The sequence below is a fragment of the Staurois parvus genome, unplaced genomic scaffold (assembly GCF_062004578.1).
Source record: "Staurois parvus isolate SC_StPar_1 unplaced genomic scaffold, SC_StPar_1.0 ptg000207l, whole genome shotgun sequence".
Classification (NCBI taxonomy): domain Eukaryota; kingdom Metazoa; phylum Chordata; class Amphibia; order Anura; family Ranidae; genus Staurois; species Staurois parvus.
The window spans coordinates 8,985,949-9,005,357 of NW_028318003.1; the positions used below are offsets into that span (position 1 = coordinate 8,985,949).

The 19,409-nt window shown below is 41.9% G+C and overlaps 1 protein-coding gene across 1 annotated transcript in view; it reads right to left on the reverse strand.

Moving 5' to 3' along the window:
- The window catches only part of TMPRSS13 (transmembrane serine protease 13), a 104,974-nt gene that overhangs the window by 50,302 nt on the left and 35,263 nt on the right, over positions 1 to 19,409 (reverse strand). The window contains exons 2-3 of the mRNA XM_089678618.1: positions 1,452 to 1,569; positions 866 to 967 (exon numbers count right to left, since the gene is read on the reverse strand). Coding sequence (XP_089534744.1) covers positions 866 to 967; positions 1,452 to 1,569 — 220 coding nt within the window. The remainder of the gene's footprint in view (positions 1 to 865; positions 968 to 1,451; positions 1,570 to 19,409) is intronic.

The window sequence follows — 19,409 nt, forward strand, 5'->3', positions numbered from 1 at the left end:
GAACCTTCTGTAGGTGGAGGAGTGGGTTTGATAATAAAGTTGGCGTGGCCTCCACCCAGGACACGGCTTGCTTTCTTTGGAAATTATCGGTAATCTAAACAAAGCAATTGGGAGCAAAGGAACTACTGCAACTAGCATATAATATAGAAAAAAATGCTAACTTTATATAAGAAGAGAGTAATAATAATACATACATACATACAATGTACAAACAGGTATTATCATCAAATGGCCTGATAGGAGTCCTGGTGGAATTGTGCATATATGCAGTACCTGAGATGAAGCAGTGTCTGTCTTTGTGTTGGAGACCTGAAGACAAGATCAGCAGCGACAGGGGTATCCTTCAACTCTTGTCCAACCAGCCTGGAATGGAACTTCTCACCCGCAGGAACTATCCTATCCTATCTACTCTGTGCTTAATCTCTCCCTAGTAGTGTAAAATAGTCCCTTCCGGCTTGAGGTTTAGCAGCATGGACACGACAGGTGGTTGAGACTTTTTCTCTCTCCCCATTTATTCCTCCCAGTGTTTCAATGCCAACAACCCAGGGACAGGTGAGTATAAATATGGAAAGGGCTGCTGAGGGTGTGTGTGTGTGGGGGGGGGGGGGCAATGTCTATGGTATAATTGTAAATTTGGTGCAGTTCTACTCTGAATCAAAACAATAAAATACAATATCTGATTAGATGACACAGGTAAGAAAACTTTGCACATTTTGTTTTGCTTCAAACATCAACTACCTACAGGTGCACATTTGTACAGTTTTCAAAACACGAGTTCTATTTTTTGTAATGTGTAAACATTTGTTCTGCTTGTTAGATGAACAGCTTGTTGTATGTAAGGCAAACAAATGATCAGGTGACTTACATGCTGTTATGAGACCAAGTCCAATAACAACGACGATCAGGACAAGGAAGACAAAGATGGTAGAGGCACGACTTGAAAAGAAGGAAAATGGGAACTTATTTGCTGAAATGAAGAAGGTAACACTGGTGAATGACATGGAAAAGGCCAGATAATAAATGCTTATAAGAAATAAAGAAGGCTAATGGCTGTGTTATATTAAGTGGCCACCTCTAGCTTCAAGATATCCCCTCTTGTCCTGGTGGTTTTGAACTCTTGCAGATTACTTCCTTTTTTACACTTAAAATGGGCATGAACAATGATTTAAATAAAATATATGATTTTCAGCAGATTTTCGGCAGCAAATTACTCAAGCCCCAGATTCAAAGGAAGCACCAGTAGAGTAACATTTACTGTATTGTACTGAACATTACTTGTTCTTTATTACTGGTAAATCCATGGCAGGAGTTTTTTTTCTCTGTTGGTTCAAAGGTAGGCATATCTAAGAATTGGACCATGGGCAAAAGGGAATATTCCAATGTATTCCTAATGATTTTGTGCATGCTCAGCATTTCAATGGTTAACATAAACGCAACAGAATGATACTTACGTCGTCTCTCTATAATGTAGGAAGGCGCAGGAGGACTTGGCTGAATGGTGTATGGCTGGAACACGGTCCCATTGTTGCTTGAGGTAACAGGAGCTGGATATGGACCATTGGAGTAGGGCTGGTAAATAACAGAAAGAAATAGGTTAGACCAGTGGTGGTCAACCTTTTGGGTGCAGGGGGCCGCATGTGCAGCCACTGACATCACCAAGGGCTAAACTTAACATACAATAAATGTAATTGTACAAAAAGCAACAGGAAACAGTCAAAGACTATGGGCATGCTACAAGTGATGATCATAGACTGCAAACATGCAATAAGCCTTGGTTCACAGCTATGCAGTCTTTAGTACGTTTTGCATTTTGCAGAAATGCACTACAGTCCATTTAACATGCTTTCCTATGGATCTAGTTCCCATCTGTGCGTTTTTTCATGTAATAGACTTCAATGGACTTGCACCAAAAGTGTTGTGTTTTTTGCATTTTGCGTCTTTTTTTTGGCTAATAGCAAAGAATGACAATTCTGTTGATGTAGTGTGACTTTTGTGCGACTTTGATGCGACTTTACACTCTCTAGCACTCAAGTAGCATCAACATGGCATCAAAGTCGCATCAAAGTAATGCAGGAACCTTTATGGTGCAAAGTCGCATGTTAGGGTTAGGGTTAAGGGCTAGGGTTAGGGTTAAATGTTAGGGTTAAGGGATACCCTAATCCTATCCCTAACATTTAACCGTAACCCTAACGTGTGACTTTGGAAACAGAAAGGTTCCCACATTAATTTGATGCGGCTTTGATGCTACTTGAGTGCCAGAGTGTAAAATTGCATCAAAGTCATATCAAAGTCGCAACTACATGAACAGAACTGTCATACTTTCCTATTAGCCAAAAAAAACCCCAAGACGCATCAGAAACGTACTAAAAACATATGTTCAAAAACACAAAATGCGGCAAAAAATGCATCAACCTGCATAGATGTGAACCTAGCCTAAGAGTTGTTGGAGACTGAGGAGTTGTAGACTGGAGGCACATTACATGAGACTGCTAGAGATCACTGCTATAACATCCCTTTGCAAATCAACGCTGGCACAACTGTGCTCCCTACAGCCTCCTTAAATATTATTGGTGCCACATTGTATATTTCTTTTAGCAAGGTCCATTATAAAAGATCAGTGGGTAAAAATAAAAAGTGAGAAAGGATGGGTAGCACAAACAAGTAAGACAGCGGGATAGAACAAGTCATTTACCAATAGAACCCAGTCTAAAGGACATTTTACCTCCAGTGGGAGAGGGAAGGGTTAAAACCCCGAACAGTTTATTTTATGCTGTACCTGTCCCATTGGGAAATTTCTCCTAACTTCCTATCCTGGGAAGAAGAATGAAATCTCTACAGACTTGAATTGCCCTTTTACACAATTGTCACCACAACAGGTGACACCATTGCAAAGTTTGTGACTTGCAATCATGTTGCTGTTGAGAATCTATCAGCGGAAGAATTGTTATGGAGAACAAAGCATAAATGTGAAACACTCATACTCTCACCAGCAGGGGCGGACTGACCATTCAAGCACTCAGGCGCTGCCCGAGGGCCCTTGGTCAGTAGGGGGCCCCATGAAATGCCCCTGGTACCTTTTTATAGGCTTTTTTGGGTGTGCATTGAGTGAGGGCAAGGACACAGGGGCCCCATGGGCCCCTATTGCCCGGGGGCCCCATGAGTTGTCAGTCCACCCCTGCTCACCAGCAACCTACACTCTGAAGGGAGCTGGAAAAGGAGCAACACATAAGTAAGTGATCTCCCTGCATATTCTAAGGATCCTGTTGCAGATGACTTCTGTCCATTAAAGGGATCATAAGAGATGAAATTAGCCTTACCCACAGTGACAACTGTAAGATTTTGGATTTCCCCTCTCTCGGTGACTGTTCTTATCAGGACAAATCAAGATTACAGTAATATGTCTTTATAACTGGCATCCATTTTGTATAATGCCTCCATTTCTAGATGTGTGAACAGTTAGTTTCGATTTTAAGTTTCGCTTGTAACTCCTCTCTCGTTTCCTGAGTCTAGTTTCTATTCTTAAACGGAATAACCTTATATGGTTTTCAGGGGTGTAGTTACCACAAAGCAAACAAGGCACTTGCCTAGGGTGGCATTTTTCAGGGGGGCAGCACCACCCCGCAAAAGAAGGGATGAAAGAAGGGACACGTGCACCATGGGAACCGAAAAAGGCTGCGGGCTGCTTGATGGTGTACTGTATGTAGAGCCTGACTCTCATTACCGGGATGTCCAGAGTTGTGAAGATGAGTGTAGTGGAAGGCTCTCCTGGGTGGGGGGCAGGGGTGTTGTTGGTCAATGTCAGGCTTTCTATGCCAGGAGGGAGAAGGGGGGGGGGGGGGTTGTGTTGGTTGGTGTCTGTAGGGGCAGACGATTTTTGTGTTGCCTAGGGCAGCACCAAACCTAAATACACCACTGATGGTACTCCTTAACCATGTCACTCCTCACCTAGTGGTGACAGAGACACCTCTTCTCTTGTTGTCAGCCCTTTCCATTTCCCCCTTCTAGATTACAAAACACCTCTCTCTTTGGTTATGGTGATGACCGGAGGCTGTGTTTTGTAGTCTAGTAGGGAAAAAGTAATCACAGTGCTTGAGATTTCAGTGCAGAAAAGGCAGCATTGATAGTTCACTGCAGGAAATTAGAGGTTCACGGGATTTCTGGCAGGACCAACTGGTATTTTTTTGTACTTGCAGCATTTTTTAAGTGACAGAAAATTGAAAAATGTATATGTATTACAGATATACACTGGATATGTTTTCTTTTATTTGATTTTGTACAGGTATACACTTTAAAGAAAAACCTCAAAGTCTGACCGTAGAAAGTCAATATGACCCTAATAACTAAATTAACAGTATTGGTAAACGCAATAAAGATTTAATAAGCACAGAATATCCAATATGTGTGAGCCTTCAGAGAAGATGTGCGCTGTACACAAGGACCCCCCCAAAACGACGATTTAAATGTAAGCACAGGCAACCTACTTTTAAAATCCATTAAGGGTCAATAGTCATAGTTGTTGTTTTCTGCTATTGGGTAGTGTGTGTACAGATTATTTTACATTTAGCACATTTTAGCTGTAATTTTAGGGAAAGGTATTCCCTAACCCCCGAAGGAGCTGCTGACTATTGAACCAGGTCTCCTCTGCTAGAGTACAGAGGCTGCTAGACCCAGACTCAGTTCCAAGCACTCTGACAAACGTAAATTCAGTCTATGGGATGTTTTTGTGGACTTATTGCCTAAAACTTCATGAGAAATGAACGGAAGGAAAACTTAAGACAAAATCCTCTTGTAACAGGCTTTGCAGGGATAGAAGGGGATGGCCAGGTAATCTGGGATTCTATTAAGCAGTCCCAGTTCTTACAGCACTGTGACTGTACTTCCCCAAGCACATGCACTTCTTGATCCATAATCAAAGTCTTACTCACAAGGTCCAAGGAAAGGTAGAAAGGAGTGCCCAGTATCTACTAGATGCAAGTCTGAAGGTGAGTTTAAAATTGTTTATTGAGAGTAGCAACAAATAAATCCATCCAACGTGTTTCGGGGGAACATAGACCCCCTTCCCTTCTTCATGGCTGTTGCTGCTAGTAAGCAGGGAAGGGTCCCAAACAGGTGTGTCTTTAAAACAAAAATCAGACTGATCACTGGTTGGGCTTGCAGAGGCAATGTAGTCTGCTGGGGAGGAACAACCCAGTGAGCCTCAAGCAGAAGAGCTGGCATCAAGGCAGAGCACTGCTAACCTCTGCCTACAATAATCGGTGGTACTGGAGGATTTGTGCGAGGCAACTAAATTTTCATTTTACGTCCTAGCAGAAGAGCTGGCATCAGGGCAGAGCACCACTGACCTCTGCCCAGCACTCACAGCACTTCCAGAGCTCCAGGGAGCCAGGGCGGGAAGCCCTCCTACCAACAGCAGGCCGATACAGTGGAACTCCTAACCCCAGCTGAACCACTGGCAGGGAGGCATAGTACCTCCAGTCTCTACCCATACACAGTCCCAGCAGAAGCGCTGGCAACAGGACAGAGGGTCTACTACCTCTGCCCAACACCTACAGTGACACGGGAACCTCAGGGAGAAGTAGCCAGCATTTCAACACCCCAGCAGCAGTTCCACAGTCTGGGAAAGGAGGTGGAAATCCTCCCTACCCAACAGTCAGCCAGAGCGGAGGAAACTGTTTTCCCTCTCCAGAAAGGATCTGTGCACCAGGGAGACGGTACCAGAGAAATATAGCCCCAGCAGCTGAATGAGGGTACAGGAGATGGAGAACTGGCTCATCTCCCCAGCGGCAGTTCCACAGGCCAGGAGAGGAGGTGGTCTTCCTTCCTCCCCAGCGACAGATCCACAGCCCGGGAGAGGAGGTGGTTGTCTTCCCTCCCCAACAGTCATCCAGAGTGGAGGATGTGGCATCCTCAACTGAAGCTCTTGCAACAAGGCAGAGCACCGCTGGCCACTGTCCAGCACCTAACGTGTCTTCACAGCTCCAGGGAATTGGGGCAGTTGGCCCCTCTCCCCAGCAGCAGACCGAGCCCAAGAAAGGTAAAGACTTCCCAGCTGAAGTGCTGGCAGCCAGACAGAGGGTCCACAAAATCTGCCCCACACATACCAACGCCAACTATTCCATGTGGGAAGAGAGATTAGAGATTGTGTGGACTGACTATGTGGGTTCACTCTGCTCAGTTAAAGTGTGACCCCGACCAGGTGGAGGTCTGGGACCTGGTTTGTCTACATTTGAGGAGGGAGAAATGTGACAGACCCAACCAGGACAGGGGCTTTTGGAGGGGACTAGGGGCTAGCCTTCTACCCACTGACCATGGAGAGAGCAGATCATGCTCTAATGATGGACAACGTGATGAATGTGACGAGCGAGGCTTGGATTAATAAAAAAAGACAATACAGCTTCCCTTTTGGAATAGATGGATAGGTGTACTAATTATCTTATGCAGGTTAATGGTCAGAGGAAATATGGGGCCTTCCTGCAGACAGGGTTGGAGAAGCTCCTTCACTTGAGACATAAATATTTATCAACATTCTCCTTCAAGAAATCTATGAAGATAGATTTTTTCCACTTTTTCAGACTGTTGGAATATTGTATGAGTTTTGTCTCTTGATGGACAGATTATACAAGTGAAAGTAAACACCTGAAAGACAGCATGTGTAATGGACTTCAGGGTTGGAGGTGTTGGTATGGCTGGGGTGGGCTCCCTGGCTTGTCTGGGTGCTTGGCTGTTGATTAGCTTACTGTTAATTAGATCACTGTTACATGTTAGTTGTTAGCTGTTGATTAGCTTACTGTTAATTAGATCACTGTTAGCTGTTGGCTGTACTGTTTACCGTTTGCACTGTTTAGAATAATGGGATCAAGTTCTTACCTAATCAATATGGGATGTTTATCCAAATGTGTAATATTTGTTTTTATTGTTCATGTGAACACTGACCCTATTTCTCAAGTGTACTATAAAAACCTGTATTTCTGTTCAATGAAGAGTTCCAGTTTTGCATCTAAGCTAATGTCACCTAGTACTGGATGCCATGCCCAGTTATAACACCTTGGTCTTGTGTCCCAGCTGCGAGGAAGCAGCTCTCAGATGGAATCACCCTATCGGGGTGCCAGGCGGTCCATCACAGTTACCCTAAAATGTTTTTGAAAGAACAAATTAATTAATCTATACTAGGCTCTTTCCCTTACAATATTAGTGGTGTGAAGTGCTATTTTGGCACCACCACAGGTTCCTATTCTAAATTTATTTCATACAAATTTAGTGCGAAGTCATTGCAGTTAAACAAAAGTCTCATCAGACCACACAAACCTACTTTTCTCCTTTTTTCCCAAAATAATTCTGCCTGTTGTCATTTCTTACAACTCAAACACCAAAAAACTGACCAAGATCCTGCATAGTATACAGTATTGCTCTTTGTTTTTTGTACTTTAAGGCTCCATGCACACTGGCTTAAAAAAGCACCAGTGCTCTTGGCAGAAAAAAAAACACTACTTTTGAGTGTTTTTTCTTGTACTAGCTTTTAAGAATGTTTAGCATTTTTTTCTGCCAGAAAAATCTCTCAAAAACACAAAACAGGAGGGATTTTTTCTGCCTCTAAAAGCTGAGCTTAACAAAAATGCCTCCAGTCTGCCTAATGTGCATGAACACACAGGATAACATTAGCTGCTTCTACAGGCAAAACGCTAAACTCCCCTAGGAATAGTGTTTTTTCACGCCAGTGTGCATAGAGCCTATTAATATTTTCATTTTCTGTGCCACTTAATGACTCAAGAGCAATACACAATGTTGTATAAGAAATTATATGTTTATAGTATATTGCTAACAACCTTCAGTTTTTACCAGTCTTTTCCTGTTTTTCTCTCTTGCAATAGTAATATCTTAATGTACGCGCTCCCCTTTGTTAAGAGCATATGATATCATCACCATCTAGTGGAAATATGAAGCCACAGCATGCAATTTAAAGCGCATCATTGTTATAGGCCAGGGGTCTCCAAAATTTTCTAAACAAGGGGCCATTTTACTGTCCTTCAGACTCTAGGAGGACTTTGGCTATTAGGAGTAGAAAAGGTCCTGATGTCAGTGGGAATAGACAGTGCCCAGTCTTTGGTGTCAATGGGAGGAATAGCACCCCTTTGTTGGTGTGAGTGGGAAGAATTGTGCCCCATCACTGGTGTCATTGGGAGGAATTGTAACCAAACATTGGTGTCATTGGGCCCCATTGTTGGTGTTATTGGGAGGAATTGTTCCCCTTCATTGGTGTTAGTGGGGGAATTATGTCCCATTGCTGGCATCATGAAATATCTATTTCTTGGTTTTGCCTCAGAAACTGCATTTTTGATGTCACCCCACAAGTTTTCTATTGATTAAGATCCGGGGATTGGGCTGGCCACTCCATAACGTCAATCTTGTTGGTCTGGAACTAAGATGTTGCACGTTTACTGGTGTGTTTGGGGTCGTTGTCTTGTTGGAACACCCATTTCAAGGGCATTTCCTCTTCAGCATAAGGCAGCATGACCTCTTCAAGTATTCTGATGTATTCAAACTGATCCATGATCCCTGGTATGCGATAAATAGGCCCAACACCATGGTATGAGAAACATCCCCATATCATGATGCTTGCACCACCATGCTTCACTGTCTTCACAGTGTACTGTGGCTTGAATTCAGTGTTTGGGGTCGTCTGACAAACTGTCTCCGGCCACTAGACCCAAAAAGAACAATCTTACTTTCATCAGTCCACAAAATGTTGCGCCATTTCTCTTTAGGCCAGTCAATGTGCTCTTTGGCAAATTGTAACCTCTTCAGCACGTCTTTTTTTCAACAGTGGGACTTTGCGGGGGCTTCTTGCAGATAGCTTGGCTTCAAATAGGCGTCTTCTAATTGTAACAGTACTCACAGGTAACTTTAGACCTTCTTTGATCTTCCTGGAGCTGATTGTTGGCTGAGTCCTTGCCATTTTGGCTATTCTTCTATCCATTTGAATGGTAGTTTTTCGCTTTCTTCCACGTCTTTCAGGTTTTGGTTGCCATTTTAAAGCATTTGCGATCATTTTAGCTAAGCAGCCTATCATTTTCTGCACTTCTTTGCATGTTTTCCCCTCTCCAATCAACTTTTTAATCAAGGTACGCTGTTCTTCTGAACAATGTCTGGAACGACCCATTTTCCTCAGAATTTCAGAGAGAAATGCACTGTAACCAGAATGTACAACATTTGCTGCCGTCCTTCCTTAAATAAGGGCAATAATTGCCACCTGTTTTTCAAAGAATGAATGACCTCACTAATAGAACTCCACACTGCTATTATTTTGAACATGCCCCTTTCAATTAGTCATTCAATTACACAGAATCAGCAGCATGCATGTCATGACTGTTGGGTCTGTTGGATTTCTATTACTCTACTACACCTGCTAGTAAATTATTTGCCATGTAGAAATATCATTTCTACCAAAAACAGTGATTGATCTGGTTAGTGATGTCTGACTGCTATTGTTTTGAACACAACTGTACGTTTGCTTATGATGTTTGTAGTCCCAGTTGGTAGTCGCGACAGCACCCACCATTGATGAGCCGTACTTCCAGGAATATGTGTGAGGGGAATATAGATAAAATTTTGTACACCATGGCATGTGTAAAACTTAATCCAATCATCATATGGTCAATCGGTGTGTGGCAAAACTGTGCTCAACCACCTATTTTAAACCCCCCTTCCCACCCCCATCTGTAAGGCCCCATGTACATGGGACACTTCTACTTCTGAACGATGGAAACTGCTGGAAAACGTAGCGAGTAGAAGCAGAGAGAGCAGTACGTGTTGAAATAAGCTTAGGTGTGATTTGCTCATTAACATTTCTTTTGTTTCCAAGGGTGGGAAAGGTGTCTGGTGGAATGAGTCATTAAGGCCACCTGGCAGAGGGTCTTCATGAGGAATTTGAGGTGTGAATGGTCATTAACAACATATCTTTTGTTTCCAAGGGTGGGAGAGGTCTGAGGTGTGAATTGGTCATTACAATGTGTGATAAGCTTGGTAGGAACATCATGTGTTCAGTGTTTTGTCCATTTGAGTACCTTGAAAACGCTTTGCATGCATTTTTCATGATGAAAAAAGGCTCTGGAAAGCATTGGGAACTGGAAGAGTTAAAACAAATTTCAAACTCAAATGCTTATAAACGTGATTTGCCAGGTTTAGTCGCGTTTACAAGCATTTTGCATTTGAAACGGTGATAAAGTCGACTGCTAAACGCAAGTTTTCTGCATTCAAAAAACTACTGTAAACTCAAAGGCCTGTAAATGACTGTAAACGAAGATGTGTACATGGACACATAGGAAAACATTAGGGTAAGTTCAGGGTTCAGGGGCTGCTGAAAAAAACGCTGAACAGCTCCTAAACATGAGTTTATCAGCTGCAGTGTACATGAGCCCTTAGTGTACATGAGCCCTAACATTACTGAGATTATATTATTATTGACAGCTCTTATTTTTATACTTTCTCCATTTATATTGTGAAGCTTTGTGCAAACTGTTGGTGCTATATAAATCCAGTATAATAATAATAACCCTAAGGGCTTTTATAGCTGGGAAGATAAAGCATGCTTTCAGGTGCCCTTAACTTGCATTTGAGGTTTGAGATGCTTCCAAGATACTTCTTTCATAGGTACTTCTGACCTCAATCCAACTGCCTTTTAACCTGTATCAAAGCTGCATTATCCTGCTTCAATCTGCTTTGCATTTTTATTATTTTATGTGGGGAAATGCAGTTCTATGGTATCCAAAAGTGCTATGTGTTCTGATGCGTGAATCTGCTCCTGCCCGCATGTCAAACTTTGACATGCGATTGTGTCCGTGCACCCTGTGTGTGTAAATCCGCTGCTAAGGGCTGCCTGCACATGGTCGATGCACATGCATCTGTTAGCAGCTCTGCACAGAGGAAAGGCTGAATCATCCGTCTGAATGGGCCCTAAATGAAGAGATTGTAAGGTGTGTGTGTCTAGCATTAACCTGGCAATAAGTTTAACAATCTAATTGTGCAATTTCTTTGCAGATGTCTTTACTATGCAACTGTGTAGTGTGATCGAAACATTAGCAACTTGTTCCACGTAAATCCAGTCAGTTACACCCTCTCTATACATAGTTCTTAGTAAATATGAAACAGATTGTACAGTCACATTGCAACATGTGTGACCGGTTTTACAATTTACCTTAAAGGCAGTTATCACTGTATGTATGTATGTGATTAATATGTGTAAGGATAATATTCAGTATATTAACCTCTTAATGCTTGAGGGTAAAATAAACCTTAATGCCTGAATACAGTTTTACAACTTTGACATGTGTTAGTAAAACTGTTCATATCATCTCAACTACTTAGTGTATCCAGATGTACAATACCTCGCTTTTTTCCTGGCCCAGTATAGTAAACACAAAAACTGGACCAATATAGGAAAACTTTATTTAAACTTTAGCTGTATATTTCTTACCTTTATCATGACCCACCACCAAATAAATAAACCCAATTATTACTGACAAGCATGGCAATACCACATATGTGTATATTATTTGTTGTTATTTGTTGTGTGTACCTATAGTACAACCAAGAAACAATAGTCCCCTATTGCTTTTGCTTTTTTCTGCCTAAAACATTCTGACAGTACCAGCCAGAAACACACCACACTGACATTTGACCCTGACACTAACCTTGATCAAGCCCTCATCCAGTCCATGTTCTTTCTTTATTATTATTGTTATTTGTATGTTATTAAGGCTGTCCACAAGGGTTAGGAGGGTGTCTATGGGAACGTTTGACCATTCTTCCAGAAGCGCATTTGTGAGGCCAGGCACTGATGTCGGACAAGAAGGCCTGGTTCACCATCTCCGCTCTCATTCATTCTAAAGGTGTTCTATTGGGTTGAGGTCAGGCCAGTCAAGTTCCTCCACCCCAAACTCCTCATCCAAGTTTTTATGGACCTTGCTTTGTGCACTGGTGAGCAGTCATTTTGGAACAGGAAGGGACCATCCCCAAACTGTTCCCACAAAGTTGAGAGCATGAAATTGTCCAAAATGTCTTGGTATGCTGATGCCTTAAGAGTTCTCTTCACTGGAACTAAAGAGCCAAGCCCAATCCCTGAAAAACAACCCCACATCATAATCCCCCCATGTCAAAGTCCTGCGTCAAAGTAATCCCTCTATGGCCATTTTAATAGAATAGTTTTTTGTGAGCCACCAGGAGTTAACTTACTCTATTATTAGTGTTAATTGTGTGCTTAAGTGAATATTTATTAAATATTAGATCGCTAGGCACTAATTACACCCTCTCTAGGTGTATAAATATAAACTATGAATTCTTGTACTGTACCGCGCTCCAATATTATCAACCTTTGTGATTGACCTTTTTTGATTGTGTGAATTTCTTAATATACCACCTATAATCCAATCATTACTTACTTCTATGGTGCTTAAATATACAATTAACATAAATTCATTTATAAATGTGAATTAAAAAATTATATGTGATTATAACAAATATTAATAAAAAATTAATGAAAAATTGGAATGTCAATTCTATGTGAATAAAATTAATAAAAATAATAAAAAAAATTAATAAAAAATTAATAAAACATTAATAAAAAATGGGAATGTCAATTATTTTCTTTGAATTTGAGATGGAGTTGTTATTCAATTTAGTTAATGTGATGAGTCTGTGTTCGCAGCTTGAACCTCTCCCTCCTGTCTCCTCTCCTCTCTCCTCAGCTCAGCCTTCTCAATTGTGCTTTCTTCACTGGCTGCTTTGTTTATTCCTCCATATACGGAACATGCAGAGAAGGGAAAAGAAACATAGTGTCTTATCCGGGATATTTTTATTAATTTTATTCACATAGAATTGACATTCCAATTTTTCATTAATTTTTTATTAATATTTGTTATAATCACATATAATTTTTTAATTCACATTTATAAATGAATTTATGTTAATTGTATATTTAAGCCCTCTATGGCCAGTCCTACTCTGCTCTGCCTACGCAAATGCTAATGTGGACACAAGACCAATATAGGGGAAAAGACAAAGTGGGGGAGAGCTACCAGGTTTAGGTCTGGCTACTGACCTACAATACAACCAACAAGACATACCTGTGCTCAAATCCCAATAGCTAGTACATGCATTTATCTATCAGGTGCTAAAGGGGTGTAACCATATAGTAACACTAGAAATTCTGAAGGACCCTCTGCACACTGCATACTCCAGCAGACTTTGCAATAAAGAATAGGGATATTTGGTTCACACATATTGCAATACATGTTTAAGCTGTTTAAACCTGGTACATCTCCCCCACTTTGTCTTTTCCCCTATATTGGCATTGTATCCACAGTAGCATTTGCGTAGGCAGAGCAGAGTAGGACTGGCCATAGAAGGATTACTTTGACAAAGTTGGCTAGTAAAATGCTCTGTCATTTTACGTGGCCTGCCACTTTTTGGTTGAGTTGCTGTTGTTCCCAGTTGCTTCAACTTTTGTTATAGTACCACTAACATTTGACCATGGAATATTTAGTAGCAAGGAAATTTCACGGATGGACTTATTGCACAGGTTTGTAGAAGCAGTCTGCATGCCTAGGTGCTTCATTTTAAACACCTGTGGCCGTGGAGGTGATTGAATCCAATTATTTGGAGGGGTGTCCCAATACTTTTGGCCGTATAGTGTATATATATATATATATATATATATATATATATATATATATATGGCAATATAGTGTATGTATATATACAGTATATATATACAGTGGGGCAAAAAAGTATTTAGTCAGCCACCAATTGTGCAAGTTCTCCCACTTAAAAAGATGAGAGAGGCCTGTAATTGGCATCATAGGTAGACCTGAACTATGAAAGACAAAATGAGAAAAAAAATCCAGACAATCACATTGGCTGACTTGGAAAGAATTTATTTGCAAATTATGGTGGAAAATAAGTATTTGGTCACCTACAAACAAGCAAGATTTCTGGCTCTCACAGACCTGTACCTTCTTCTTTAAGAGGCTCCTCTGTCCTGCACTCATTACCTGTATCAATGGCACCTGTTTGAACTTGTTATCAGTATAAAAGACACCTGTCCACAACCTGAAACAGTCACACTCCAAACTCCACTATGGTGAAGACCAAAGAGCCGTCGAAGGACACCAGAAACAAAATTGTAGACCTGCACCAGGCTGGGAAGACTGAATCTGCAATAGGCAAGCAGCTTGGTGTGAACAAATCAACTGTGGGATCAATAATTAGAAAATGGAAGACATACAAGACCACTGATAAACTCCCTCGATCTGGGGCTCCAAGCAAGATCTCACCCCGTGGGGTCAAAATGATCACAAAAACGGTGAGCAAAAATCCCAGGACCACACTGGGGGACCTAGTGAATGACCTGCAGAGAGCTGGGACCAACGTAACAAAGGCTACCATCAGTAACACACTACGCTGCCAGGGACTCAGATCCTGCAGTGCCAGACATGTCCCCCTGCTTAAGCCAGTACATATCCGGGCCCGTCTGAAGTTTGCTAGAGAGCATTTGGATGATCCAGAAGAGGATTGGGAGAATGTCATATGGTCAGATGAAACCAAAATAGAACTGTTTGGTAGAAACACAACTCATCGTGTTTGGAGGAGAGAGAATGCTGAGTTGCATCCAAAGAACACCATACCTACTTTGAAGCATGGGGGTGGCAACATCATGCTTTGGGGCTTTTTCTCCGCAAAGGGACCAGGACGACTGATCCATGTACAGGACAGAATGAATGGGGCCATGTATCGTGAGATTTTGAGTGCAAACCTCATTCCATCAGCAAGGGCATTGAAGATGAAACGTGGCTGGGTCTTCCAACATGACAATGATCCCAAACATACCGCCCGGGCAACAAAGGAGTGGCTTCGTAAGAAGCATTTCAAGGTCCTGGAGTGGCCTAGCCAGTCTCCAGATCTCAACCCCATAGAAAACCTTTGGAGGGAGTTGAAAGTCTGTGTTGCCCAGCGACAGCCCCAAAACATCACTGCTCTAGAGGAGATCTGCATGGAGGAATGGGCCAACATACCAGCAACAGTGTGTGCCAACCGTGTGAAGACTTACAGGAAACGTTTGACCTCTGTCATTGCCAACAAAGGATATATAACAAAGTATTGAGATGAACTTTTGATATTGACCAAATACTTCTTTTCCACCATCATTTGCAAATAAATTCTTTCCAAATCAGCCAATATGATTGTCTGGATTTTTTTTCTCATTTTGTCTCTCATAGTTGAGGTTTACCTATGATGCCAATTACAGGCCTCTCTCATCTTTTTAAGTGGGAGAACTTGCACAATTGGTGGCTGACTAAATACTTTTTTGCCCCACTGTATATTTATTTTTAATTATTATTTATTTATGTATTTTTTTACACTCAAGCTCTTTATGTTGTTTGCCATTTTCTCCTCTGGCTACAAGAAAAAGATAAAAATGCATGTATTTGTCCATGCAGAAAGTGAAACAGGACAAAAACTGCACATATGTTATACCAGCATCTTCTCTATATTTCTTTTTTCAGGTCTTTATTTATATTTTTTTCACATTTACTTGTGGGAAAACTTTAAAACTGCTGGGGTGCTTACCACATTCACCAATTTTTAGAAATCCGATAAACATTACAATAATCTATGGGGCTTCCTCATATGTGAACAGTATGGAGGCAGGTAGCCAACTACATTCACAAACAAAGTATTTCCCAGCACATTTACCAACCATCCTGCAAAACAACCGAATTGGCCCTGTCTAGCCATTTATGTTAAAAGTAGAGGGTTATATTTGCACATAGTAAACACAAAATACTCCTGCGCTTGGAGGTGAACTCGGTGTGACTATGGATCTGCATGGGAGATCCTGGATGTTGCATGCCTTGCTACCCTCAAAGGACCGGGGAAGTCCAGAACACTAGATGTAAAGAAACAAACAGAGGATGCACTGGCCTAGTGTATTACCTAAATGACATTTATTAATTAAAGTAGCAGATAGTGATATACTCACAAACGACAATGATTTAAAAGCTCATCATAAAGAACTGCAATATCCAGTCAGCCTGATGTGGTGATCCGCACAGGAACACTGGACCTCCAATAGGCTAACGTGTTTTTGGACTTGCCCCTTCCTCAGAGCCTGCATGCACAGTGTCTGCAACCTCTTTATAAATGATTGGATATCTAGTCAAAGTGCTGCAGATGGGCTGTCACCTCCTCACCTAAAGCATCCAGTATGTCCCTACAACCAATTTGTCCAACTGAAAAAAAAAAGTGTCAACAACCCCAATCTATAACTAGCCTTTGCATCAAGGTGTATGTGGAAGGGCCAATTCAGTTGTTTTGCAGGCTGGCTGGTAGGTGTGCTGGGAAATCCTTTGTTTTTTTGTGATGTGCATTGCCCTTCCATGTGCACTTTGCTGCAAAGGCCAGTTATAGGTTGGGGTGGTTGCCACATTTTTGTACAGCCAACTACCATCATTTTAACCCTCCAAACAATCTCTTACTTGTCTCAGGATAAGACATACATAGTATCACCAGCCTTGAGGGGTTTAGGGTCCTTTCACACAGGTGTCATCAGTTCAGTCACATTTTTGGCTAAGAAAACACTGATGAATAGTGATCTGATCTGCACAAATCACAGTTTGCACATCTGTCTTCAGTTCACTCCACATCCATTTTTGCAATGTTTTGTAGCTGTTGAACTAACTAATCATAATTTATAAAAGGATAAGCAAGAAATATATTTCTTGCCTAAAAATAGACATAAACAGAACGGATGTAAACAGACAACATCTGTTTACATCTGTTCAGATCCATCTAAACAGAAAGAGATGTAGCCTTGTTCTGTTAAAGAAAAAACGGATCAGAACGGAATGGACACAGAGGTAAGCGAATGTAAATGGATGATCATCTCCTTACATCTGAAAGCACATAGGAATAAATCGCTGTTCATTCTCCATCCAAAAAGGGAAAAATGACAAATAGACAAATGGTAGGCCTAACATAAAGGACCCTTAGAGTAAGAGGAAGCAGGAAACTCACTCTGTTTCTACTGGCAGTGAGAAAACAACTCTGTGTATCTCTGTATGGATTCAAGGTAGACCTTACCTATTATGAGAGTTCCTTTAACCGCCTCCCACCCGCCATATAAGGTAATGACGGGTCCAAGGCGGATCTCTCATTCTGGGAGGACGTCATATGATGTCCTCCCATTCTAACCGCGCATGCGCAGCTCCGGGAGCGCGCAGCGCGGCGATTGGTGGTGCGCTGTGTCCCTCGGACACAGCGATTCACCGATCAACGGAAAGAGCCAAATATGTCAGCTCAGTCATGTGATCAGCTGTGTCCAATCACAGCTGATCACATGTAAATAAGGAAATGCCAGGTATCGCCATTTTTCTCCTTACAAGCTGTCACGCTGACAGCTCGAGAGGAGAGGAGAGCCGGTAATCGGCATTTCTCAGAGAGGACATGTACCCTGATCATCAGGGCACTGATGATCAGTGTGCCCTGATGATCAGTGTAGCCACCAGCAGTGCCACCTGTCAGTGTCCATCAGTGCCAGCTGTCAGTGCTCATCAATGCCACATATCAGTGCCCATCTGAGCTGCCTTTCAGTGTTACCTATCAGTACCAGTCAGTGCCACTTATCAATGCCAGTCAGTGCCACCTATCAGTGCTGGCAATCAGTGCCAGTCAGTGCCGCCTATCAGTGCCAGTCAGTGCTGCCTACCAGTGCTCATCAGTGCCGCCTATCAGTGTCCGTCAGTGCTACCTATCAGTGCCGCCTAACAGTGCCAGTCAGTGCCACCTAACTTTGCCAGTGAGTGCCGCCTATCAGTGCCAGTCAGTGCTGCCTATCAGTGCCGCTTATCAGTGCCATATATGAGTGCTGCCTTTCAGTGCCAATTAGTGATGCCTGTCAATGCCCATCAGTGCAACCTACCAGTGCCTCCTCATCAGTGCCACCTATCAGTGTCCATCAGTGCAGCCTATCGGTGCCCATCACTGCAGCCTCATTAGCGCACATCAGTGAAGGAGAAAAATCACTTATTTACAAAATTTTATAACAAATACTAAGAAAAAACGTTTTTTTCAAAAATTTTCATTGGTATTTGGTTTGTTTAGAAAAAAATAAAAAACCCAGAGGTGATTAAATACCACCAAAAGAAAGCTCTATCTGTCTCCAAAAAATTATAAAAATGCCATATGGGTACAGTGTTGCATGACCGTGCAATTGTCATTCAAAGTGCGACAGCGATGAAAGCTGAAAATTGGCCTGGGCAGGAAGGGGGTATAAGTGCCCTGTAGGCAAGTGGTTAAAAACCTATTTTCCAGATTGACTGAATCAAAGCCTCCATTGATGAAAATCACACACAAAGACTTTTGAAACAGGGAAGCATTTTATTAACACTTTCAATATGCCAATGAGGAAGGTGACAGGCATTTGTTTAAAAAAAGCCACTTAGTATCTTAAAAGCATTTTAATGAAATGTTCGATTCCATGAAGTCCCTTTAACAAGACATGCTTTGTGCTCAGGTACCATTTTTAAAGCCACAATACATACTGCTCTTGCTACTACTTCATATTCAGGATGATGAAAAAAAACTCTAGAAATAATGTTTTTTGCCAATACAAGTAAATAGAAAGAGTCAGGGTTGGAGAGGGAGGAAGACTGGAAAGAGACTACTGACCACTCAGTCTGCCATGCTGCCCAGCAGGACAGTCTGACAGCAGGAGACCAGATGCTGAGTCTGAGACAGAAAGTCGGTGGACTGACCCATTTGCAGAGAAAGACAGACCTCTATGATCTGCTGGACTACTTTGATCAGGTGAGAGAGACCCATGCACCCACTAATCAAGTGAATACTGACAGCTTGCCACCTCAGCTATCTGTTTACACATAGTTGTGAACGTTACATATAGTTGCCTCAGTTTGCGGCCTAGTTCTCGCAGCCGCCATCGTTGAGAAACATCTACATTACAGTTCATTGCACATGCTGACCGCAAAACATACAGTTGCAAGCCAGGATACAGAAGCACCAACTGAAGCAAGTTTCCTGTCATCAACAAAGCAGGATTCCCATTATTGTTGATTTTTGCCTTTGATGTCCAGAGGGAGTTGTCTTTGCCTATAGACATTTATGCCAATTTTTGTTATTCATTACCCCAAGCTTGCCCATGTTTACTGCTTTAAATGGCACCCTGCCCTAATTCGATACCAAGCGGAAAAGTGTTAAATCTCCCTTGTTCCTTCACAATTCTTGTGTTACCATACCAAGGAGCTATATTCCACACCTCAGCTCAACTTCATGCCAACTAGGCCCCAGCAAGCGTGTAGAAGACATTGTAGTGTTCTTAAAGGGACAGTGCTCAATTTCAA